Below are 18,881 nucleotides of genomic sequence, written 5' to 3' on the forward strand. Positions count from 1 at the left end.
AAATCTGCAAAGATTAAGGTCATTGATGTTGACGACGTACCTGAGGCATCAGAAACAGAAGTCAAATACAACAAAAAGGGCCCTGCAAACCACAGTCGAGCCCATTTTAGAAATCCGGTACCCGTTGTAGTACAAGGAGTTCATCGATGGGAGTTTTCGTGTAGGCACTGCAAAAAGTAAGTGACTTAATCAATCATAAAATTAGTTGCGTTACTCAGCTCTGCATAAAAATTAGGTCAGTAACGGTTCCACGGACTGTGGATAAAGAAAAGAGTTTCGACGATGAGCATCCAAAGCCAGCACTCGGAAATTTAGCAACTCACCTTAAAAAACATTCTAACCTTGACCTAACTGTACCACCTGTCGCTCCTAATGGTTCCGGCGAGCTTCGGGGAATTTCCGCAGCCTCAGCAAAAGTTATGGAGGACTATCTCAAGGACGGCGAGATTAATCCGGCTCTGGCACGAACACAGAAAGGTTTTTTTAGCGTGTTCGCAGCATGGATTCTAGAGGACGACTTACCCTTTACAACTGGTGAAACATCTGGCATTGGTCGCCTTTTCAAATACATGGAGAGCCGATACATGCTACCATCAGACACAACTGTTCGCAACTATCTTGCAAAGATTTTTTGTGAGATGAATAGAGTTGTGAAAGGCGAGTTAGAGGTACGTACATTATACTCAATACCCAATATGTGGACTAACATATTGTATTCTGTAGAGCGTCAAATCAAAAATTGCAGTCTCGACGGATGCCTGGACTACAAAATCAATGATTTTTACATTTGCGGGAACCATTGCCACCTGGGTATCGGATGACTGGGAGCTGGTAGAACGGGTAATCGACTTTTATACAATTGTTGACAAGGAGCATGAAGGTGAGTATGCTGCCAAAGGGATGGCAAAAGCTTTGTCGGACATGGGTGTTTTAGAAAAGATGAGCCAGTTTTCATTGTGCGATGCTTACTAGATCACGATTACTTACCTAATTTAATACCTCTTAGCAGTAACCTGCGATAATGCGGCAACCAACGATGTTCTTCTGCAAACACTATCTCGTCTTCTAATCAACAAGTTTGACATACAATTTATTCCTGAAAATGCGCAGATTCGCTGCCTTGCACACGTCATCAATCTTGTAGTGCAAAAAATTCTTGCCACTCTTGGTGAGGCCGAACATCCTGAAAATAATGACTATTACGAAACAATGAAAGATCTGCCGGTACACTACGATGCCGACAACGATACAGCTGTTCAGGAAATGGAGCGCGAAGCTGGTGAAGGGGAAAATGGAGATGAATGCACCGCCTTTATGGTGTCTGCTGAAGACAAGGAAGATCATATACTTTTGGCCGGCTCTATGCCAGCCCTCAGCCCTCTTTTGAAGGTAGATTCTTGCATGCTGGCTGGAGCTTTCTACTTAATTGATTCAATTTTATTTTAGCTTCGCACAACCGTATCAAAGATTTTATCATCTCCTCAACGGCGTGCACAGTTTCATAAAATTGCATCAACAATGTATAGGGACGAGGTAAAACCATCTTCTAAAATTGATACCCCTTCATCAACTACAGCAGAACCGGCACCCAAAGTATTGATTGCCCATTTGCTACCTATCCGGGATGTTCGAACACGGTGGAACTATACACACGCAATGATAAAGCGGGCTCTAATGCTTAGAAATGTTTGATTTTCTTCACGTTTTGCATCTGATAAGATTGTACTGACTTTGAATTTACTATAGGCAATTAACGGATGGGCATCGCTACATGGGTTTAGTAGCCTTGTGCTTGACCGAGAAAGCTGGTCTTATCTCGAGAAGCTTGAAACTATTCTGGAACCCTTTGCTCAGATTACACTCCAGATGTCGCATTCCAACACTCCAACATTACCCTGGGTCCTTCCAATGTATGATTTCATGGATAAACATCTCTCAAAAGCTGCGAGCGACATGAACTTGCTTCCATCACTTCAAGAAGCAGCGGCCGCAGGACTTCAAAAGCTGTACAAGTATCATGGGAAAGCTCAAAACTGTCATTACAACATTATTGCCACGAGTACGTTCTTAAACTATTTTGCTATTGCCACAAATGTGTCTAATCATAACTAGTGCTACATCCATTCCTTGGAATCAGATTTTTTCGTCTAGTTGATGCTTCTGGTGACCGAGCTGCTAAAGCTCAGACCATTTTCAAGCATGCATTTGATCGTTACAAGGCTACATTTGAAAATTCTCCGAAGTCAGCAGTGCCACTTACTCGACAAAGCTCAGCCTCCTCAAGTTTTCTTGATGAAATTGCCTTCTTCGAAGACAATGCAGTAAATGAAGAGGCAATTTCTCCCACCACAGACGAACGCGAGCATTTTCTTCAAGCTCGACAAATATTTGGTTGTGGAGAACCAAACAAACCTTTATTATGGTGGAAAGTAAGCAATTTCGTCACTTATTAATTGTTTGGAATACTTTACTAACCATTGAGAATTGATAATTCTACAGAACTACGGGCACAACTTCCCGGTCATTAGTAGAATGGCCAAAGACTTTCTGGCTATTCCAGGAACAAGTGTCTCGGTGGAGAGACTTTTTTCAAAGTCACGTCATCTGTGTGCTGACCTCCGGTCCTCTTTGAAAGCTCAAACTATCACTGAGTCTTTGCTCTCAAAGATGTGGATTAGAGCCGGTATTTTTGACCGTGTCTTGCGACAACTTGCGTAGTCTACTGTCCTTTATTTGCTATAAAAATATACTCTCAATACCAATTCAGATGCCGCGTGACTGGCTGTGACATCCTGTACCGTTTACAAACATTTGTAAACGGTTTGTAAACAGTTTCCTACCCTTTCCGTTTATTTTATAATATTTTTTAAACGGAAACTAAATGGTTGGAGCCTTACTTTATTTGCTATAAAAATATACTCTCAATACCAATTCAGATGCCGCGTGACTGGCTGTGACATCCTGTACCGTTTACAAACATTTGTAAACGGTTTGTAAACAGTTTCCTACCCTTTCCGTTTATTTTATAATATTTTTTAAACGGAAACTAAATGGTTGGAGCCTTACTTAGAGTGTGGTCAGTCCCGAGTCTAGCATCGTCTACTCACAAATATATACATAGACAGTGATGCATTATGTATTATATATTATAACCCATGTGCAGAACCACTGATTGCTTTATACTCAGGCCATATCTTTTGCACACCGTGCACAAACAAATTAATGGCAGCGACGTCGAGCGCTTTGATGAGCTGCCCAACATGTAGGAAGCGCGTCGAAAAAGGTGCGCACCCATAGCAGCTTAGCTTTTCTAAGATGCTGGGCAGCTAATGATTAAAAAAATTGACAGAGAATACCAGGAAGGTATACATCCCTCACGGCCCATCGAATAACATCCCTCGGACTCGAAGCGCCGCGCCGCCTCTGGCGCCTGCAACCACGATGGAGAACCTGCTCAACGATACAATCAAAGAAGCAAGTGAGCAGGTCGAGAACCTGCGCACCGAAAACACGCGGCTGGAAAGCGCGCTCAAAGGCGCCTTTGCGCAGAACAATGCACTGCAAGACGCCGTGCAGATCGCTACAACGAAGCTGCGCGACGGCGCACGACGGCTGGATACGGAGACACGCGCGTCACTCGAGGCGCGCGGGAAGGAAGGGGAGGCCAGGGCGCACGCGCGGAGGCTGGGGATGTGGGTGCATAGGCTGGTGGTCATGTTGTGCGTGCTGTTACTGCTTCTCCTTTTCTTCGGGGCGGTGATGGCCCGGTTCGCAAAGGTCACTTCGAAAGTGACCGGCGCGACTGTTTGGCAGTCCCATAAGCGCGCGATTTGGGAGACTTTGAAGAGCTTGTTCCGGCTTTGAAAACTTGAAATTTTGAATTTGGATTTCAAGGATTTGACCGCTGATTTTACTTTTGTTTGGACTTTGTGTGCGACCTCGTTCCCTTGATCATTCTACTGTTGGGAATTCCTAAAGACGATTGTCATGTTTAATTTAAAAATTCCCGATGGTTAACATTAAGACCTTAGGCCTTAGTAGGCCTTCATGCTCTACTTCTGCCTTACAACGCCATTCGCCACTCTCACTACTCACTCCGCACCAGGGTAATAACCCTGTGTTTTGTGAGCCTCGAGAAGCGTGTTTAAAGGGGTGTATCAGTGTTTGTGATATCCCATCTCGTATGATGTTATTTACAAAGACGCATTTTATTCTGTAAGGGCAGTTAGTTGAATGAAATCCTTTCAACAACTTGAAAAAAATGGTTAGAAAAAAACGGATTCAAGCCCTCTCAGGCAGCTAGTCTATGAAAATATGCTTAGTTCTGATCCTACCCGATGGTATAGAACTGTTTGTTGTATACCAACCTCTTGAACTAACTGACAATCAAGTCTAATGAAGAAAGGTGATTCAATTGCGCATCATGATGTATATGCCACAGAATAAGGGTCTAAAATCTATTACTTCTATCGCTCTTAATACCTCAGCTCTTGCATTTCCTCCCAAAATCACTCTTCCTCTTCTTCTACGCACTTACGATGGAGTGCATGGTCTGCTTTGAATTCTTCGGCGAGACCGCTTTCAGTTTAGAATGTGGTAAGCTCGAACTTGCCTCCGTCCCCATCCCACTTCCATCCTTATCAAATTTGTATAACCGTGAAACTGACTGCGCATTTTCACACTCTTCTTTGTGGTCGATGCCACAAAGGCCACATCCTATGTGCGCAATGCACAGACAGACTCCGAGTCACAGCTGCTAGAGGCCCAACCAACATCGTCCTGCCGTGTCCCAGCTGCCGAGAATTAGTCTCAACAGGCAAGTCTAAGTCATTGGTCATTGTCGTGACACAGCCGTATACGTCTTATTTACTTCAATACACTGCTTGCAGAGAAATCGCCTGCGCACATCCGCAAAGTGTACATGTCCTACATGGACCCGTACAACTTGAATACAGGCCCGACGCATACTACCCCTAGTAGTACTAGCAGTAGCACGGGGAACCGGGGCGCTTTCCGCGCGTCTGAATCCGCCAGCACCAGTCTAAGAACCGGCGGCCCAACGAATATCCTCGCCTTCCTCGAGTCCGTCTCAGCATACTGCGCGCGCAACACCGACTTCCTCGAGTCCGTCTCAGCATACTGCGCCCGCAACGCCGACTTCCTCCACCGGATCCACCGCATCTTCGACGCCTTCGACGCCGCCCATGCCCGCGCAGAGCGCACCGAGGCGCGCAACGCGCAGCTCGAGCACCAGCTGCTCACCGCGCAGAACACGATCGTGTTCCTGCGCCAGAACGACTTTGAGCAGCAGGGCAGGATCCAGGAGCTCGAGCGCGCGCTTGCGGAAAGGCGACGCGAGCAACGGACGGCGTGGATAGAGGACGCGGTCAGGATTGTGGGTTGGGTGTTGCTCGGGATTTATGCGCTGGCGTTTTGGATTGACAAGGGCGCGGTGGAGGCGATTGGACATGTTTACAAGTACTTGTTTTGCCTATAACAAAGTGCGGGTATGTTACTGCGCGGAATTATGATCATGATATTCCTCCTAGTTTTGTACCAGTATAATTTGCAGTGCGAATCAGAATCTGACTGCGTTTCTCTGTTGCTAAACATAAATCGCGTAAATTGATGCACATGATCGCGGCGACACCTGGGCCAAGTGCTCGCCCATGCTCCAATTTGTCATTTTTCTCAACGCAATAATCTCCACATCTCCAAAATCTTCTTCAGGCTCCAGCTACGCATCAACACACCCCTTGAATAGACGGATTTGTTTTGTTTTATGTTATCACCTCCAATGAAAGGATGACCCATTCCTTTGTGTGGCACTATTAAACTACATAAAGGCACCCTGAGCCCGTGGTATCTCTAACCCTCTTTATGCAGTCTCTGTGCCTCTGCTGCTCATCCTTGTCTAACTGCTCCGCCTCCCCACACCCCCACATCCACAGACAAATCACATTCATGGCGTGTTCTATAAATAAACCGCGTAGAACTTCAACACGTGATCGTGAACTAAACCGTCCCTGGTGAGCTCGATCTGTTTCTCCCTTACCAAACATCTCCTGAAGCTTTTTACCTGCCTCTCATCCTCCTTATACAGTTCCTGAGCTCTCTCCTGCACATCCTTAGCCAATTGCCCGTCTCTCAACACAATGTTATCCATCTCTCCCAAATCATCTTCGAGCCATGCTTCATCACACACCCTCAATAGACAAGTACCATGATATCCGTAAGAGAAACCCGTAACATGTTATTAATCATTTCATACAAATACACAAAAACTCGAAAGCTACAAAACGCAAGAAACTAAAGCAATTTTTCTGTTCCTCAAACATCAAAGCTGCTACTCTGCCAACCCTGCCTGTTGAGTTCGACCTGCTTCTTCCTCTCGACACTCCTCCTGAAACCTTTGACCTGCCTCTCACCCTCCTTATACAGCCCCTGCGCCCTCTCCTGCACATCCTTGGCCAACTGGCCCGCCTGCCTCTTCACACCCCGCACATCAACCTCTGGAACATCAACATCCATCTCCTCCGCCCTCCTCTCCAACTTGTCCACAATCCTCTCCGACCCACTCCCTACAGGCCCGCGCTTTGCCCCGTCCAAAATCTGTGGCTCAGCACCCATGGCCAACATTGACCTGCGCACCTCCTGGCCCTCGCCAAACTCATCTCCTGTGCCCTCCACACGCACGCTCTGCTCGACAACCAGACCCGTTCCCGTGGCATGCCACCCCATCTCCACCGGCCCCTCCCTGCTCTCGCGCTCCAGCCGCCCAATCTCGCTCCATACGGCAGCCATAAGCGACCCGCCGCCTCCAAGCCCTGTATCCTCAAACACCTCCCTGCGCCTGCCCACATCGAACGCTACACCGTCCGCCCAATCCACAATAGCCCGAATCTGCTCCGTCAGCGTCTTCTCCAGCGCCTGCCGCATCTTCGCGACCATCATCGGTTTGAAGACCGTCACGAGCACCGAGTGGTTGGAATCCCTGATATCGATCCCTACGTCTTCAGCGATCGACACCGACGCGCTCTCAATGACGTTAAAGTGCTTGCGCGCCGCGCGCGAGTGCGAGCCTGTCGCGTTCGCAGGGATAAGCCGGATCTTGAGGTCCACATCGATCCCTTTCTCCGGCAGCTTCAGGCCTAGAAGACCGGTAAACTCGGAGGGGCCGATGGCGGACGCCGTTTTGTCTTTGTACCAGAACGAGACGTCTTTGAGCGAGAGTTGCAGTGCTTGGATGCGTACGTGCGTTAGCGCGCCGACGTTGGTGTGAGAAGGAGTGGATGGTTTCGCAGACGTTTGGATGTCGATGTCGGTGATGTTGCGAATGTATACATGCGACGGCAAGATGTTGAATGTTGAGATATCGAGGTTCTCGAGCACAAACTCGATCTCATCGTCCTTGTATTCCGTTCTATATCAAAGTAAGCACCTTTCAAATTCAGCATGGTAAACCACTAACCTTGGGATAGGAACGTCCTTCATCTTTGACAAGAACTTTGGAATATAATACTTGAACAGGTCCTGCCAGAACCACGTCGCCTGCTCAATCGCAGCCTGCACACCCGTCTTCGCCTCCTCGCTCGCATCAACGAGTCCCCTCTCAATATCCGCGCCCAGCTTAGCATGCGCCTCCTTGAGCCTATTCAGGTCCTCGTCGTTCTCCATGCCACTTTGCACGTTGTTCAACTCCTTCTTCAAATCATCGACGACCATCTTCCATTTACCCGACGAGTCCTTGTCCAGAAGTGCCTTCCACCTCGAGCGCAGTTCCTGGCGTTTCGCCTCGGCCTCATCAGAACGCGCGTACCCCGGATCCGCAAGATTCTTCCGCGACACAGAGAGAAAGTCGTCGAACCACGCCTTGAGCTCGGGGTCTTGCAAGATTGTATATGCAGCCGTGCGGAATTTCTGGATCAGCGGCTCAAGCGAGGTGTTTGCCAGGCGCTCGACGAGCGTGCGGAGCAGGTTGAGAGCCTTGGGAATGTGCTGCTCGGGTGTCGGGTCAGAGACGAAGCTGGAGAGTGTGGTGTTGGGATCGGATGCCGCGTCAATGGTGCTGTTGAGCCGCTTCTGCACGATGTCGAAGAGCGTGTCGAGGGATTGGCGGTACTCGGGATCGTTCTTTGCACGGTCGCTGACCTACAGAGCGCCACATTAACAAACCAATTTACATGCCCCAAAAAGATTGAAAGAAATTACCTTGTAGAATGTCTCACGAAGCCTCGAACCAGTCTTCTCCTTCTTCTCCTCAATCGCCTGGGTAGTACTTTGCACCGTACCAATGACAGTGGACCCTGTATCCTTAACGACATCCATCCCATGCTCCCACCGGACCTTGGCGCCTCCCTCCCGCTCCTCCTCCATCCTTTTCTTCTCCCGCCCCAGCGCATCCCGCTTGCCCTCGCGCACCTCCTCTTCCACACTGCGGATCGCGGCCTTTGCGGACCCAGCCTGCCCCTCGACGAGCTCCGCGGCGTCTGCGAGCGAGAGCCGGATGAGCGAGAGGATGTCCTCGCCCAGCGACGTGCCCTCGGAGGAGAGAGAGGACCAGAGCGTGGTGAGCAGTGTGCGGAGAGCACGGCGGATGGCAGAGATGTCGTTTAGCGCGTCGTCTTTGGTTTGTTGCGCCTCGGGTGTGGATGTGAGATCGCCCTGCGTGAGGTGGTGAAGGGCTTGTTGGAGGACGTTGTCCCCTGAATTGACATCGTCGTCAGTAAATGTTTCGTTTAGGACGTGGGTAGATATCTGTATACGCACCGTTCTTGTTGATCCCCAGCTGCTTGTACGCATCGAGCACACCGCGTAGCCCGCTCGCGAGTACGCGGCCCTGTGCGCTCAGTGCATCCGCGTTGATGTTGGTATTAGCATTGACGTCGACGTTCTGCGACGCCGCGGCGGCGGAGACAGCTTCGTCGACTTCCTCTGCAGCTTTGGCGAGATTAGCATCGACCCGCGCGATACCGACGTCGCTCAGCCAGTCGATGAACACGTTAATCTGTTGTGTGGAGGGCAGCTTGCCGGCTTCGAGAGCGGCGAGGACGGAGGATGCTTTGTCCATTACTGATTACGATTATTACTTTTACTTTAACGAGCTTGTTTTAGGTGGGTTTGGGTGATTGATTATTTAAAAAAAATGGATGCGTGGAGATGTTGATTGGTTTCGTGAAAGGTTGTGAATGGGTGGGTTGGGGGTGTGGATTCAAGAAATTCGAGTTTGGAGAGGGATGAGACATGTCTACGGGCCCACTCTTTATAGCCCCCCCTCCACCTATGAACACACATGAATATTGCCCAGAGCCCAACTGGTACGCCAAAGGTCCTAGTCAAGTCACCAATGACGCGAACGAGTTATACATGTGACGTCATTGGATTCAGAGCCGTTTTAGGTATAGGGTGTGTCCCTGAAATAGATTCATCGAGGAATGGATGTGGAATCTAATCGACGGGCTACGCAGTGCAGTGGAGTAATTGGAGTGCGTCATATCATATTTGTTTTTGCTACTGGAAGGTGGGTGCGAGAATTGAGAATGTTCTCGTTGTTTCTGTTTGTAACCTTCTAAAATACGTCGATGTCCTTACTATTCGATACCTTGGAACTACAGTACTATGAACCCTGAAGCGACCGATGAATCGATGGTGCGGTGTCTGGAGCTTGTAGAGCGCCTGTCTGCGAAAGTGTACAGTGAGACGGTTAATTGTAAAGGCTCACTTGACTCGCAAAGGCAGCGCTGAACTGGAAAAGCTCGACGTCCTCTTGAGTTAGCACTGGCAGAACAGTACCTCGCCAAATAACATAACGAAAACGTGGAACAAGAACAAGGTCATGGCGTTGCGTGTTCTCCGTGAATTGAAGATCTTCCGCAAAACAACTCGCCGCCTCTTGCTTCTGATTTCGTATACCCTGCACTGAGCCGATGAGTTGATCTTACCGTCCTACAGCCCCCTTCCTATACACTGCATATTTGAACAAAAGGTTCAACGTGGCCGCAGCTGCGGCGCAATCGCACCCGATCTAGACATGACTCTCAGAAGCAACAGGACTCACAGACAACAATTGTTACAAATGAAGAGAGCTTAGATTCCGCACCAGCGGCGCACCGGGATACTCACATCAAGCATAAGACGATAAGACGGAGGCGACAGACAGGATAATCAAACGGAGGCGGAGATGGAGCTTGCCCTCGATATACTGTTCTTGTTGAGCGCGGTGCAGAGGGTAAGAAATGGTTAAATATGGAGCCTTTGATGAAGAAACAAGACGACGAACGAGCTGTGCGCGTCAACCTGTTCATTCCTCCGCCCTGTACGTGTCGTTGACCTCTTTTATATGCCAAAAGTACCATAAACCCAGTGTTTCTGAGGAAAATTGCCGCGGGGGAGCTTCTGGGGCCATCCAAGGAACGAGGCAGAAGTTGGACAAATGCTGCTGGCTGCCTCTGGATGGTTGGTATAAGTCGACGGGCATCAGGACATTGTGATGAAAGGACACTCCTTCCAGCACGAATGCAAAACCTGTAAGTACTTGCCATACATGCAAGGAATAGCAGCTCCTCTTCGCACACGATAAACCCATGGCACGCAGACAAAGCCCGGAATGAACACAAGCGCCTGTATAACACAGCGCCATCCGGATCAGCTTGAAGCATCTGCAGCACAGTCCAATTCGTGAGTGAGTTAGGGTTTTATTCGGAGGGACAAAAAATCGGGACGAGCACAAGAAGGAAAGCAAGAAGGCGAGGTCGAGCTGCAAACAATCCGGGAAACACCTGAAAGTTTAGTTCACGATCACGTGTGTAAACACTACGCGGTTTATTTTTAGCATGCTCCATGAATGTGATTTATGACGTCTCGGAAAGAGCGCAGATACTTGGTGTATGTCCGTAAAATAGAAAAAGTGAGAGAAAATTCCTCACGTTGATGTGAGGATGTAATTAATGTTTGCAATGGTCGCAGAATGAGCACCAATGCTTTCGGGATATGCCGGTCGCACATCGGCAGTGACGGGTATGATTCAACTGCACCAAAAGATATATTCATTTAGATTTTGCGTAGCTAACACTCTGGATGCTGTAAGTTATATGCTTTCATTTTGAGCATGTCAAGCAAGGTTGGAGCCGTTATGTATGTAATTTTTATCACAATATCAATAAGCAATGCGCTCGGATAAAAATTGCCCGAATTATGCACAGTGCACAAAGACTCGACTGAGTTATCAAGCAGATAAAATATCACGATTATATCCAGAGAATCGGAGACTATGAAGTAAATCCTACCCTCGCATGCATATAGCGCATTGTACATCGCGTTGAGGATAATGATGATACGTGTATCACAATAAATTCTTCTCAAGCAACTGTAGTCATAGTCATCCATCCATATGGCCTCGGGGAATCAATGTAAGCAAGAAATCTAGCTACAATCACATCTCATATCAATATATAGAGCCTTGTAAGCGACACAAAACATCATCATCGCCGTGATCATCGCCGCGCGCTTGTGTTAAAAATAGCCGCTCGCTGTTTATCCTACCCGTTTCGGTAATATACCGCAGACTCCAGAGTCCAGCAAAGAGAGAATGGCTAACTATGAGCCGAGGACTAATTTTCGGTTACTCACCTATCCTTGCCCGGTGCGCGCGTATCTAGTCACTGGCGCGCATTCGGGAGTGTGAATGTGATGTGCCCCGTACCCCAGCCTTAGGATCTGGAGTCCAAGCGAATCACCCACACGCGCACTCAGTGAATGACGATTATATCATTGTTATATTTACCTCCCAGAAACACCATCAAAAAAGTGATGGCGCTTAAATATCCTCGGCGTCATTTGGTGTAACTCGTTCCAGGTTGTTTGAAATATTATCTAGCTCTTCTATCTCTTTTAACCTAGCTCAGCTGACCCATATTCACATCGCGCGAGGGTTAACTGCTTCAGGCTCTGTCCGGTTTCATGCTTTTAAAATACACAATGTGGGACTGCAGGCCGTACAAATGTAGTTTTCCCCTAACATTCAAAAATGGAAAACGCCACAGAGGTTCTTCCTGACAATATCAAATTACCATCATCGGCTATAAGCTATTTGCGAGTTACTCTAATTAGTAACCGAACTTGACTGCAAACGCCAGCATTAACATATACCAACGACTGATAACAAGACTTCAAACAGGATCAGTTATCACTTTCGTGATGACTTGATTCTTTCGAAGCGTTAAGAAAAAGACCTTTTCGTAAGAATTGAATTCTACGGAGGATGCGTAATTCCCTTGGTCCCATGATGCTGCGCTCCATCGATCTTTCTGGGTCGTTGAGGTCTCGATCTCTGAAAGATGCGCAGTTCAAGGCGGGAAAACCTTCGACAACCTTGGGCATCTAACGGACCTTAACGTCAGTAAATATGCGGTAGCGGCCACGGTAAATATGAGTCGCCTCGTATGCGAAATGAATGAATTAAACCTTAATATCCAAAACAGTCAAACCTTGTGTCTTTTACTAGCTTTTAGCATTAGCACTGAGTAGGTATGTCGGTGAAGATCTATATTTGGTCTCTGCTAACAGAATTCTCTGATTTTGGATGAAAGTCTTTTTGACATGAATACAGACAGCAAGTCACGACCCCATCTCACAGAGGAAATCAATCAATTGGATTGGTTCACATTATATACTAAGCGTTGATGTTTATAGGCCCAAAAGAGATCCACTTGGGCAGGAGGTATGATAACTTAGATTACTTGGACTTGATATTATAAACTAAATCCAGATATTTTCAAGCCGCCTTTTGTTTAAAGTTCCACCCTTAACCTTCAGGAGCTATAGAACTATCCAAATCCAAATCGATACGAGATAGTGGATATAGATAGTGGCGGACTTGGCGCGACTGAGAAAAAAGAGCAGAGTTCATCCCCGCGCAATCCCCTTCCGCCTGTCGAAGCCCTGAAGAAAGAATAGAAGGAGTGGAGTAATAGGATTGCATCAGTCGAAGGTTCGAACCGCGCTGATGTTCCCCGGGATAGCGACGATCAGCGTGAGCAATGGAGGGCTTTGTGCGTGCAGCTGCAACAGCAGTTTTGCACCGGAAGGTTATCACCCGTCGCACGCAAATCATCGCTGCTGCAGAGCCCGTGTTGCTGGTATAGTATTGGATCTAGGATCAGCACAGAACATATGATTTGATTAGCCTTGGCCTCAGTGCGGTTATTAGCGCAATTGAGGATACCCGCATTAACTCTCACTTGATGTCATGTGTGGCTATCTAATTCAGAAAGTCCAAGTTCGAATTGAAGGGTGAACCCGACTGCTGGGGTTCACGTTCGGGGCTTGGGCTCCTGCTTCCTTGATTTAATCAGGATTTGAATAGTACACACGCGCATGGGAGCACGGATTTCGAGCTGTCTGTCGAACTTGAGAACACTGCACTCAAGCGCGTGATATGTAGTCATTAGGGGCTTGACGCCGGATGGGGACCCAGGAGCTTCCTTACCGAGGAGGGGGCGCTTTAACTTGGCTTGGAAATTCACTCATTGGAATGAACGTCTTTCGCAGGTCTTTATAGTCTTTTTGTTCTAAGCTTTTTTGATCAGATTAATCAAGAATGAAGGTACTGATATGATAGTGCATCAAAATTGATCCCGTTTTCTCTCAAGGTTCGGAGGTTTTCATGATATTACTTATAATTATCGACAGGCAAGACCCAGATTCTATTGAATTATGCGTCTGTATTGGTCGGCGAGATATTCCGAGCTGCAGCTCCCGCGTTCATTAATTGACAATTAAGAAGCTCTCATCAGCTATTCAAGCGGTGAAACTTACCACATCCTTGATGTGAACGCTTCCTAAAGGGAGCGAGTGCGCGATTTACTCATTCAATTGTCGGTTTCCCACAGTCAAGTTTCTGATTATTTCAACGAAGTTTGACGAAGTCTTAGAAATTCTGCTTGTCCGACGGTACCCGTCGCCTTTTCTCAGTGGGGCTAATGATACGCGAACTTGAACGGCCAATGACACGGAAAAAAAAAGATAAAACAGGTTCTTGGCTTACCGAGCCAGTAGTAAATCAAAGTAAAACATATCTTTTGCTAATCGAACTCGTCTCGTGTTTACAGAACGTTCGAGGACGAAGACAGCACCCTCACCGCTAAGGATATTCATCATTATTTGTTGACGTGCCGCCAGTTTTCACGTCCAATAAAATTAAAGTTCGGAGAAAGCTGATGTCTCGGAGACCGGAGAAGATGATTTCGACGGCGATGGATCCTTGGTAGACCGCAAAATGCTTAAACCTGCAAGGCTGTTTATTTAGCGAAGAGCATTCCTCTTCAATCTTTTTATTATTTAGTGTCCGCGAACGTTGTCAGTGTCAAAAGTGGTTTTTGTAAGAGGCCGGAAGGAAGAAACAAAGCCAAGTCCCGGGCTTCGATGTCGGTGGAGGGAAAGGGTCGACTCATATGACCACAAATGCCGACCTGCATGTTGAACGCGTACTAATTTAGATGCTCACTAAGTCACGGATCGAAGACGAACAGAGATCGTGGCATTGTGAGAATGTGTATGTTTTGTGTTCAGCCAACCAATCATTGGGGTGCCTGTCAGAAAGAAGCTGATAACACATGGCGAAACGAGGCAGAGACGGGGGTTCACGTTCAGCAGCTGTTACAGATAGAAGGCGCGCGAATTTTGGGATGGGTCTCCGTGCTCCAACCTGGTGGAATGGTGCACGGAGTAGAACGCGTTAAGGTGAGGTCATGGACTTACAGAATCACAGTACGAGAGCATTGATGAAACTTGTGCCTTTGAAGAGTATACATAGGAAGGATCAATTGATCAATTCTCAGGGCGCCTTCGAATGATTGATTAGAAGGTCATACTGGTGAGGGGTATCGATTTTTGAAGTCCAGGCCTTTCTGTGAGGTGAAAGGGGTGGTAGATTGTTGTCTTTTTGGTCGACTAGGACGCTGTAGTGGCTATCTTGGAACCAGGAAGTGGTGAGGCACACTGTATGAATAGACACCTTCCTTTTCCGACGATAGAAATGCATGCACAAAATGGGGACAAAGGACACTCTCGGAGTCGGATTGAGGTAGACGGACGCTGTTGAGACCGATGGCCGTCGGATATATTTTTGGCAGATAATGGGCGCCCAAAAGCATGAAGCGAATAAGTTCGGAGCTAAGTTAAAACATCTCGCGACGTGACATGTCGCGCTAGAGACGCGACGGCAAGACTGCCATGCCACCAAGGGTGGGGTAGAGAAGCATGTAACATATGGGGGGAACTAAAAAGAAAGAGAATCAGTAGTATAAGAAAAGGTGGATTTGACAAGTGAAAGAGCGTAATCAGCCGGCCCTGGATGCCGTGTGTTATGAGAGATTGCAGGGAGATATGTTTTGAACAAAGGGAAGTCTGGGAGACAGAGGCCAAGTTTGGGTAGATATGTCGAGGAGACGGAGAATTATATGTCAAGAAATGCCAATATTATGTCGACACAAGACACTAGAAGACTAAGAATGGAATATCTGATGAAGATAGTTGTTGGCAATCATCGTAGCAGATGATGATTTGATGAGCAAGAAATGGTGACAAAATTCGGTCAGTTTGAACAAATGATTTTTTTGAAGGTTGTAGGATATAAGCTTGGTTGCTCGGAATGGGGTAATAATTGTGTCGATCATGATGTGAAATTGATAGGCACGAGCCGAGGGCAGTTTGGCTCGTGGTGGTTAGGGACTTCTCCATCGATATGGGACGTTCGGTGCTAACATCGGCAGGTAAGCCAACACCACAAGAACCTGAGATGCCGGGCCAGATCCATATATACACCACCCTACCAATCCATCCTCCGTCGGGCCCCAAACTTTTCCGACGTCCCCTCCTACCATATCCCGGGCATATCACTACCTCTAATCATAACTTCAATGTCGTCCATCCATCCTAGAGGCGTCTCCGGAGCACAAAACTCCATGAATTCGCAAAACCAGAGAGCTTCTTCCTCTGCGCGCTCTGGTAGCTACTTTCTCCAGCATTGTCCATGATTCGATCCTCAACTTTTCTACTTCTTTTAGGTCAACTTGAGCAGTCTTCTTCAGCCGCTAGCGATCTGTGGTTTTATAACCAGCAAAACTCTCCCAAAGGTGCACAACAGCCCGCCACTTCTTCGTCCATGATTCCACCCACTTCTTCCTACTACAATCCGGATGATATTCATCAGAATGAGAACCAGGGTCAATATCAGCAATGGCTCGATTCTTTTCATGGTGGCAGCCAGCAGCAGCAGCAGCAGCCCCAGCAGGTCGAGTATTCTTCGTCGTACCGACGACCCACTGCTCCCGCTCCGACTGTCCATCAGAGCGGACAGAGCTCATTCAATTTTATGCAGGGTCAGTACGCATCAGGTTCGATGAACCAGTATGCTGCGTCTACACCGGACACTGTCACTCAAGGTGCCGTCAGTGGAACTTCCACTTACCAGAGTCAGTCAAGCGACATCTATTCTGCATTCTATCCGGAAATGCTGTCAATGAGCAACAATAGTAGTGCCCCTTCACCCGAAAATGCTCACTCGTACCATACGTCCACGACGCCCGAGTCTGCTGTACATTCTTACTCCAACACTCCAGATCCTGTCTATCAGCAGCAACAGTTCAGCCAGCAACAGCAACCATCCCACCTGTCTTCTGGCCAAATTGAGCAAAAACCTAGCCAGTCTTCGCAATTTCTCGTTCCCCAGACGGCAAGATACCTACCATCCCAACGCAATAGATCTGACTTTGGCACTCCGGTTTCTAATTCAAACGCGTCATCTCATGCTTCTTCGCTATCTCCACCCCCTAACATTTGGACCAATGAGTCGATCTATTCCACTAAGAAGGCTGACACGAGCTCGGCCGGCCACCAGTCACAACAGTCTAAAATTCGAGATAATCAAGTTAGCGCTGGAAAAGCGGGCCCATCGCAGATAAACAGAGTAATCCCATCTAGTGCCAAACGTCCGGATGGATCGGCCAAAACGGCCTCTCCTCCTCGACCAGGTGCGGCGGCGGCAACAACGACAGCTGCAGCTGGTGCGAAGCGAAAGAGGGCCAAAAGGGACGACCATACGGAGTGGTCCAATAATCAGGGAAGCAGGTATGCAGCGGAAGATGCCAGTGATTCCGAAAGCGACGACGATGACGACGGGACTGGTCTTGGGATGAGCGGCGCAATTGGCGTTGGCCTAGGCGGCTTGGGTGTGGTTGGAAAGGGAGGCAAGAAAGAAGTCAGATCACGTCTGTGAGTGTTATTTTACCAGTATGAACATCTTTTTGCCTGGCGCACCGCCTTTGGTCTGTGCAGTGACGTCTGCTGTGGGACACGCCTTGAGGCAATGAACATGCATTTTGAGTGCCTGGTCGTGCGCTCCTGTCGCTCCCAGAGATCAGAAGTCTGCGAAGAACAGGAGGAGCATTCGTTTTCGTTTCAGTTTTTCTGTCGTTTGGCGTGTTTGTGCTTCTTACTGACGAACTGCTTGATTCTATTTTTTGTCTTCAATTTATGATATTCTCTTTCACTCGGCGATTGACCGCCTCCCAACAATGTGTTCAAAATTTGACGCCCGTTCAATCGATATGTCGCCCTATCCGACTGGCCTAAACGCCTGGACTACGCACCGGGGACACTTTCACCTGCTGCTCCAACAACTATAACATACGGGACCGGCCGGCTTTTCTCTCCCGGTCTTTGATTGGGTTACTTGCGGCATCTCTTCGCTTTGGTATGGGCTCGGGCGACTTGTTTGCGTTGGTGTTCATTGTGGACTGTTCCTGTGTGCTATGAACATCGCCTTGCACTGGATGCCTTGTCGTCTTCCCGGCGGTTGTGAATACCAAAAATAACACACCTCATGTTACTCGGCACAATTTGTCTCCCGTGACTTGTGACACCGCCTCACCATCATACCACCGGTCATCTAATCTCTCGCAACCTGAACAACATTCACTATGCTTTGGTCTTTGCTTTACTTTCGCATCTTTTGCCTCTCCGGAATCCGACATATGTCGACTCGGTTAATGATCTTATGATATGACGAATTCCGCTTTTTCCTCGTCCATGCGCCCGTCATGTCAATATACTCAGTCCCGGAGCCTGCACACATTGCAAGAAACTCAAGGTACGCCAACTTTTTTCTTCGGTAGTATACCGCTTCCCCACTTTGCCGATCGTTTTCTCCTTCTACCTTGACTCTGTCGCTTCCGCTGCGGATTTACTGACGTACCTTGTTTCTTTTTTACTTTTCTTTTTTAAACATATTACATCAACTTCAACCTATACTCTATTACTGTCGCATCGGTAACGGCAAATCACTCCCACTGTTGCTCCTGCCTGCGCCCTATCATCTGATCTTCGTGAAATTTACCCCTCCGTGATCCCTCTCCGTGTGTGGTTCACGTCAATTACTCTCTTTTACTCCCTTGGCGGTTCCTCGTTGCCCTTCTGGACACCTATCGGAATATGATGTCCGCCTGTTCTTCCCGACTTCATGCGCTCATTCGTTTGGTTTGCGTTGGCTCCGGCGCTACTTCTTTCGCCCGAACACGTCGTACAGATGAAATGTGATTTTCCGAAGCACGAGAATACATGCAAACGGTGCAAATCGGGCGGACATGTCTGCATCGTTGAGGGCCGCAGACCAAGGACGGCGCCAAAGTGAGTACATGTCTCTTGTCTTGTCATTGTCTTCTTCAGGAAAATTTTCATCGGTTTTTCGGACGAGCTTATTCGCCTTTTTTTTTCTTTTTTTCTTTTTTTCTTTTGTTTTCTTTTTTTGGTGTTCCATGATGTGTGTCCTTGTTGGAGTCTGGAGCGTGTGAGAAAGTAAACTTTTACCTCCACCTCGGACCTGT

General features: G+C 47.9%; 3 protein-coding genes across 3 annotated transcripts; 2 read left to right on the plus strand and 1 right to left on the minus strand.

The window, feature by feature from the left end:
- Window positions 1–3,441: 3,441 nt before the first annotated feature.
- JR316_0012356 (uncharacterized protein) lies at window positions 3,442–5,497 on the plus strand (the record flags this gene model as incomplete). The annotated part of the gene is made up of 2 exons (XM_047897981.1): window positions 3,442–3,692; window positions 4,852–5,497. 2 exons carry the CDS (start codon window positions 3,442–3,444, stop codon window positions 5,495–5,497), a joined length of 897 nt encoding a protein of 298 aa, XP_047742870.1.
- Window positions 5,498–6,330: 833 nt separating this feature from the next.
- On the minus strand, window positions 6,331–9,070 carry JR316_0012357 (uncharacterized protein; the record flags this gene model as incomplete). Its single annotated transcript, XM_047897982.1, has 4 exons — window positions 6,331–7,423; window positions 7,472–8,151; window positions 8,212–8,705; window positions 8,770–9,070. The coding sequence occupies 4 exons, from the start codon at window positions 9,068–9,070 to the stop codon at window positions 6,331–6,333; spliced, it is 2,568 nt and encodes an 855-aa protein (XP_047742871.1).
- Window positions 9,071–15,962: 6,892 nt separating this feature from the next.
- JR316_0012358 (uncharacterized protein) lies at window positions 15,963–17,275 on the plus strand (the record flags this gene model as incomplete). The annotated part of the gene is made up of 2 exons (XM_047897983.1): window positions 15,963–16,005; window positions 16,065–17,275. 2 exons carry the CDS (start codon window positions 15,963–15,965, stop codon window positions 17,273–17,275), a joined length of 1,254 nt encoding a protein of 417 aa, XP_047742872.1.
- Window positions 17,276–18,881: the final 1,606 nt, after the last annotated feature.

Source organism: Psilocybe cubensis, chromosome 12 (genome assembly GCF_017499595.1).
Source record: "Psilocybe cubensis strain MGC-MH-2018 chromosome 12, whole genome shotgun sequence".
Lineage (NCBI taxonomy): Eukaryota > Fungi > Basidiomycota > Agaricomycetes > Agaricales > Agrocybaceae > Psilocybe > Psilocybe cubensis.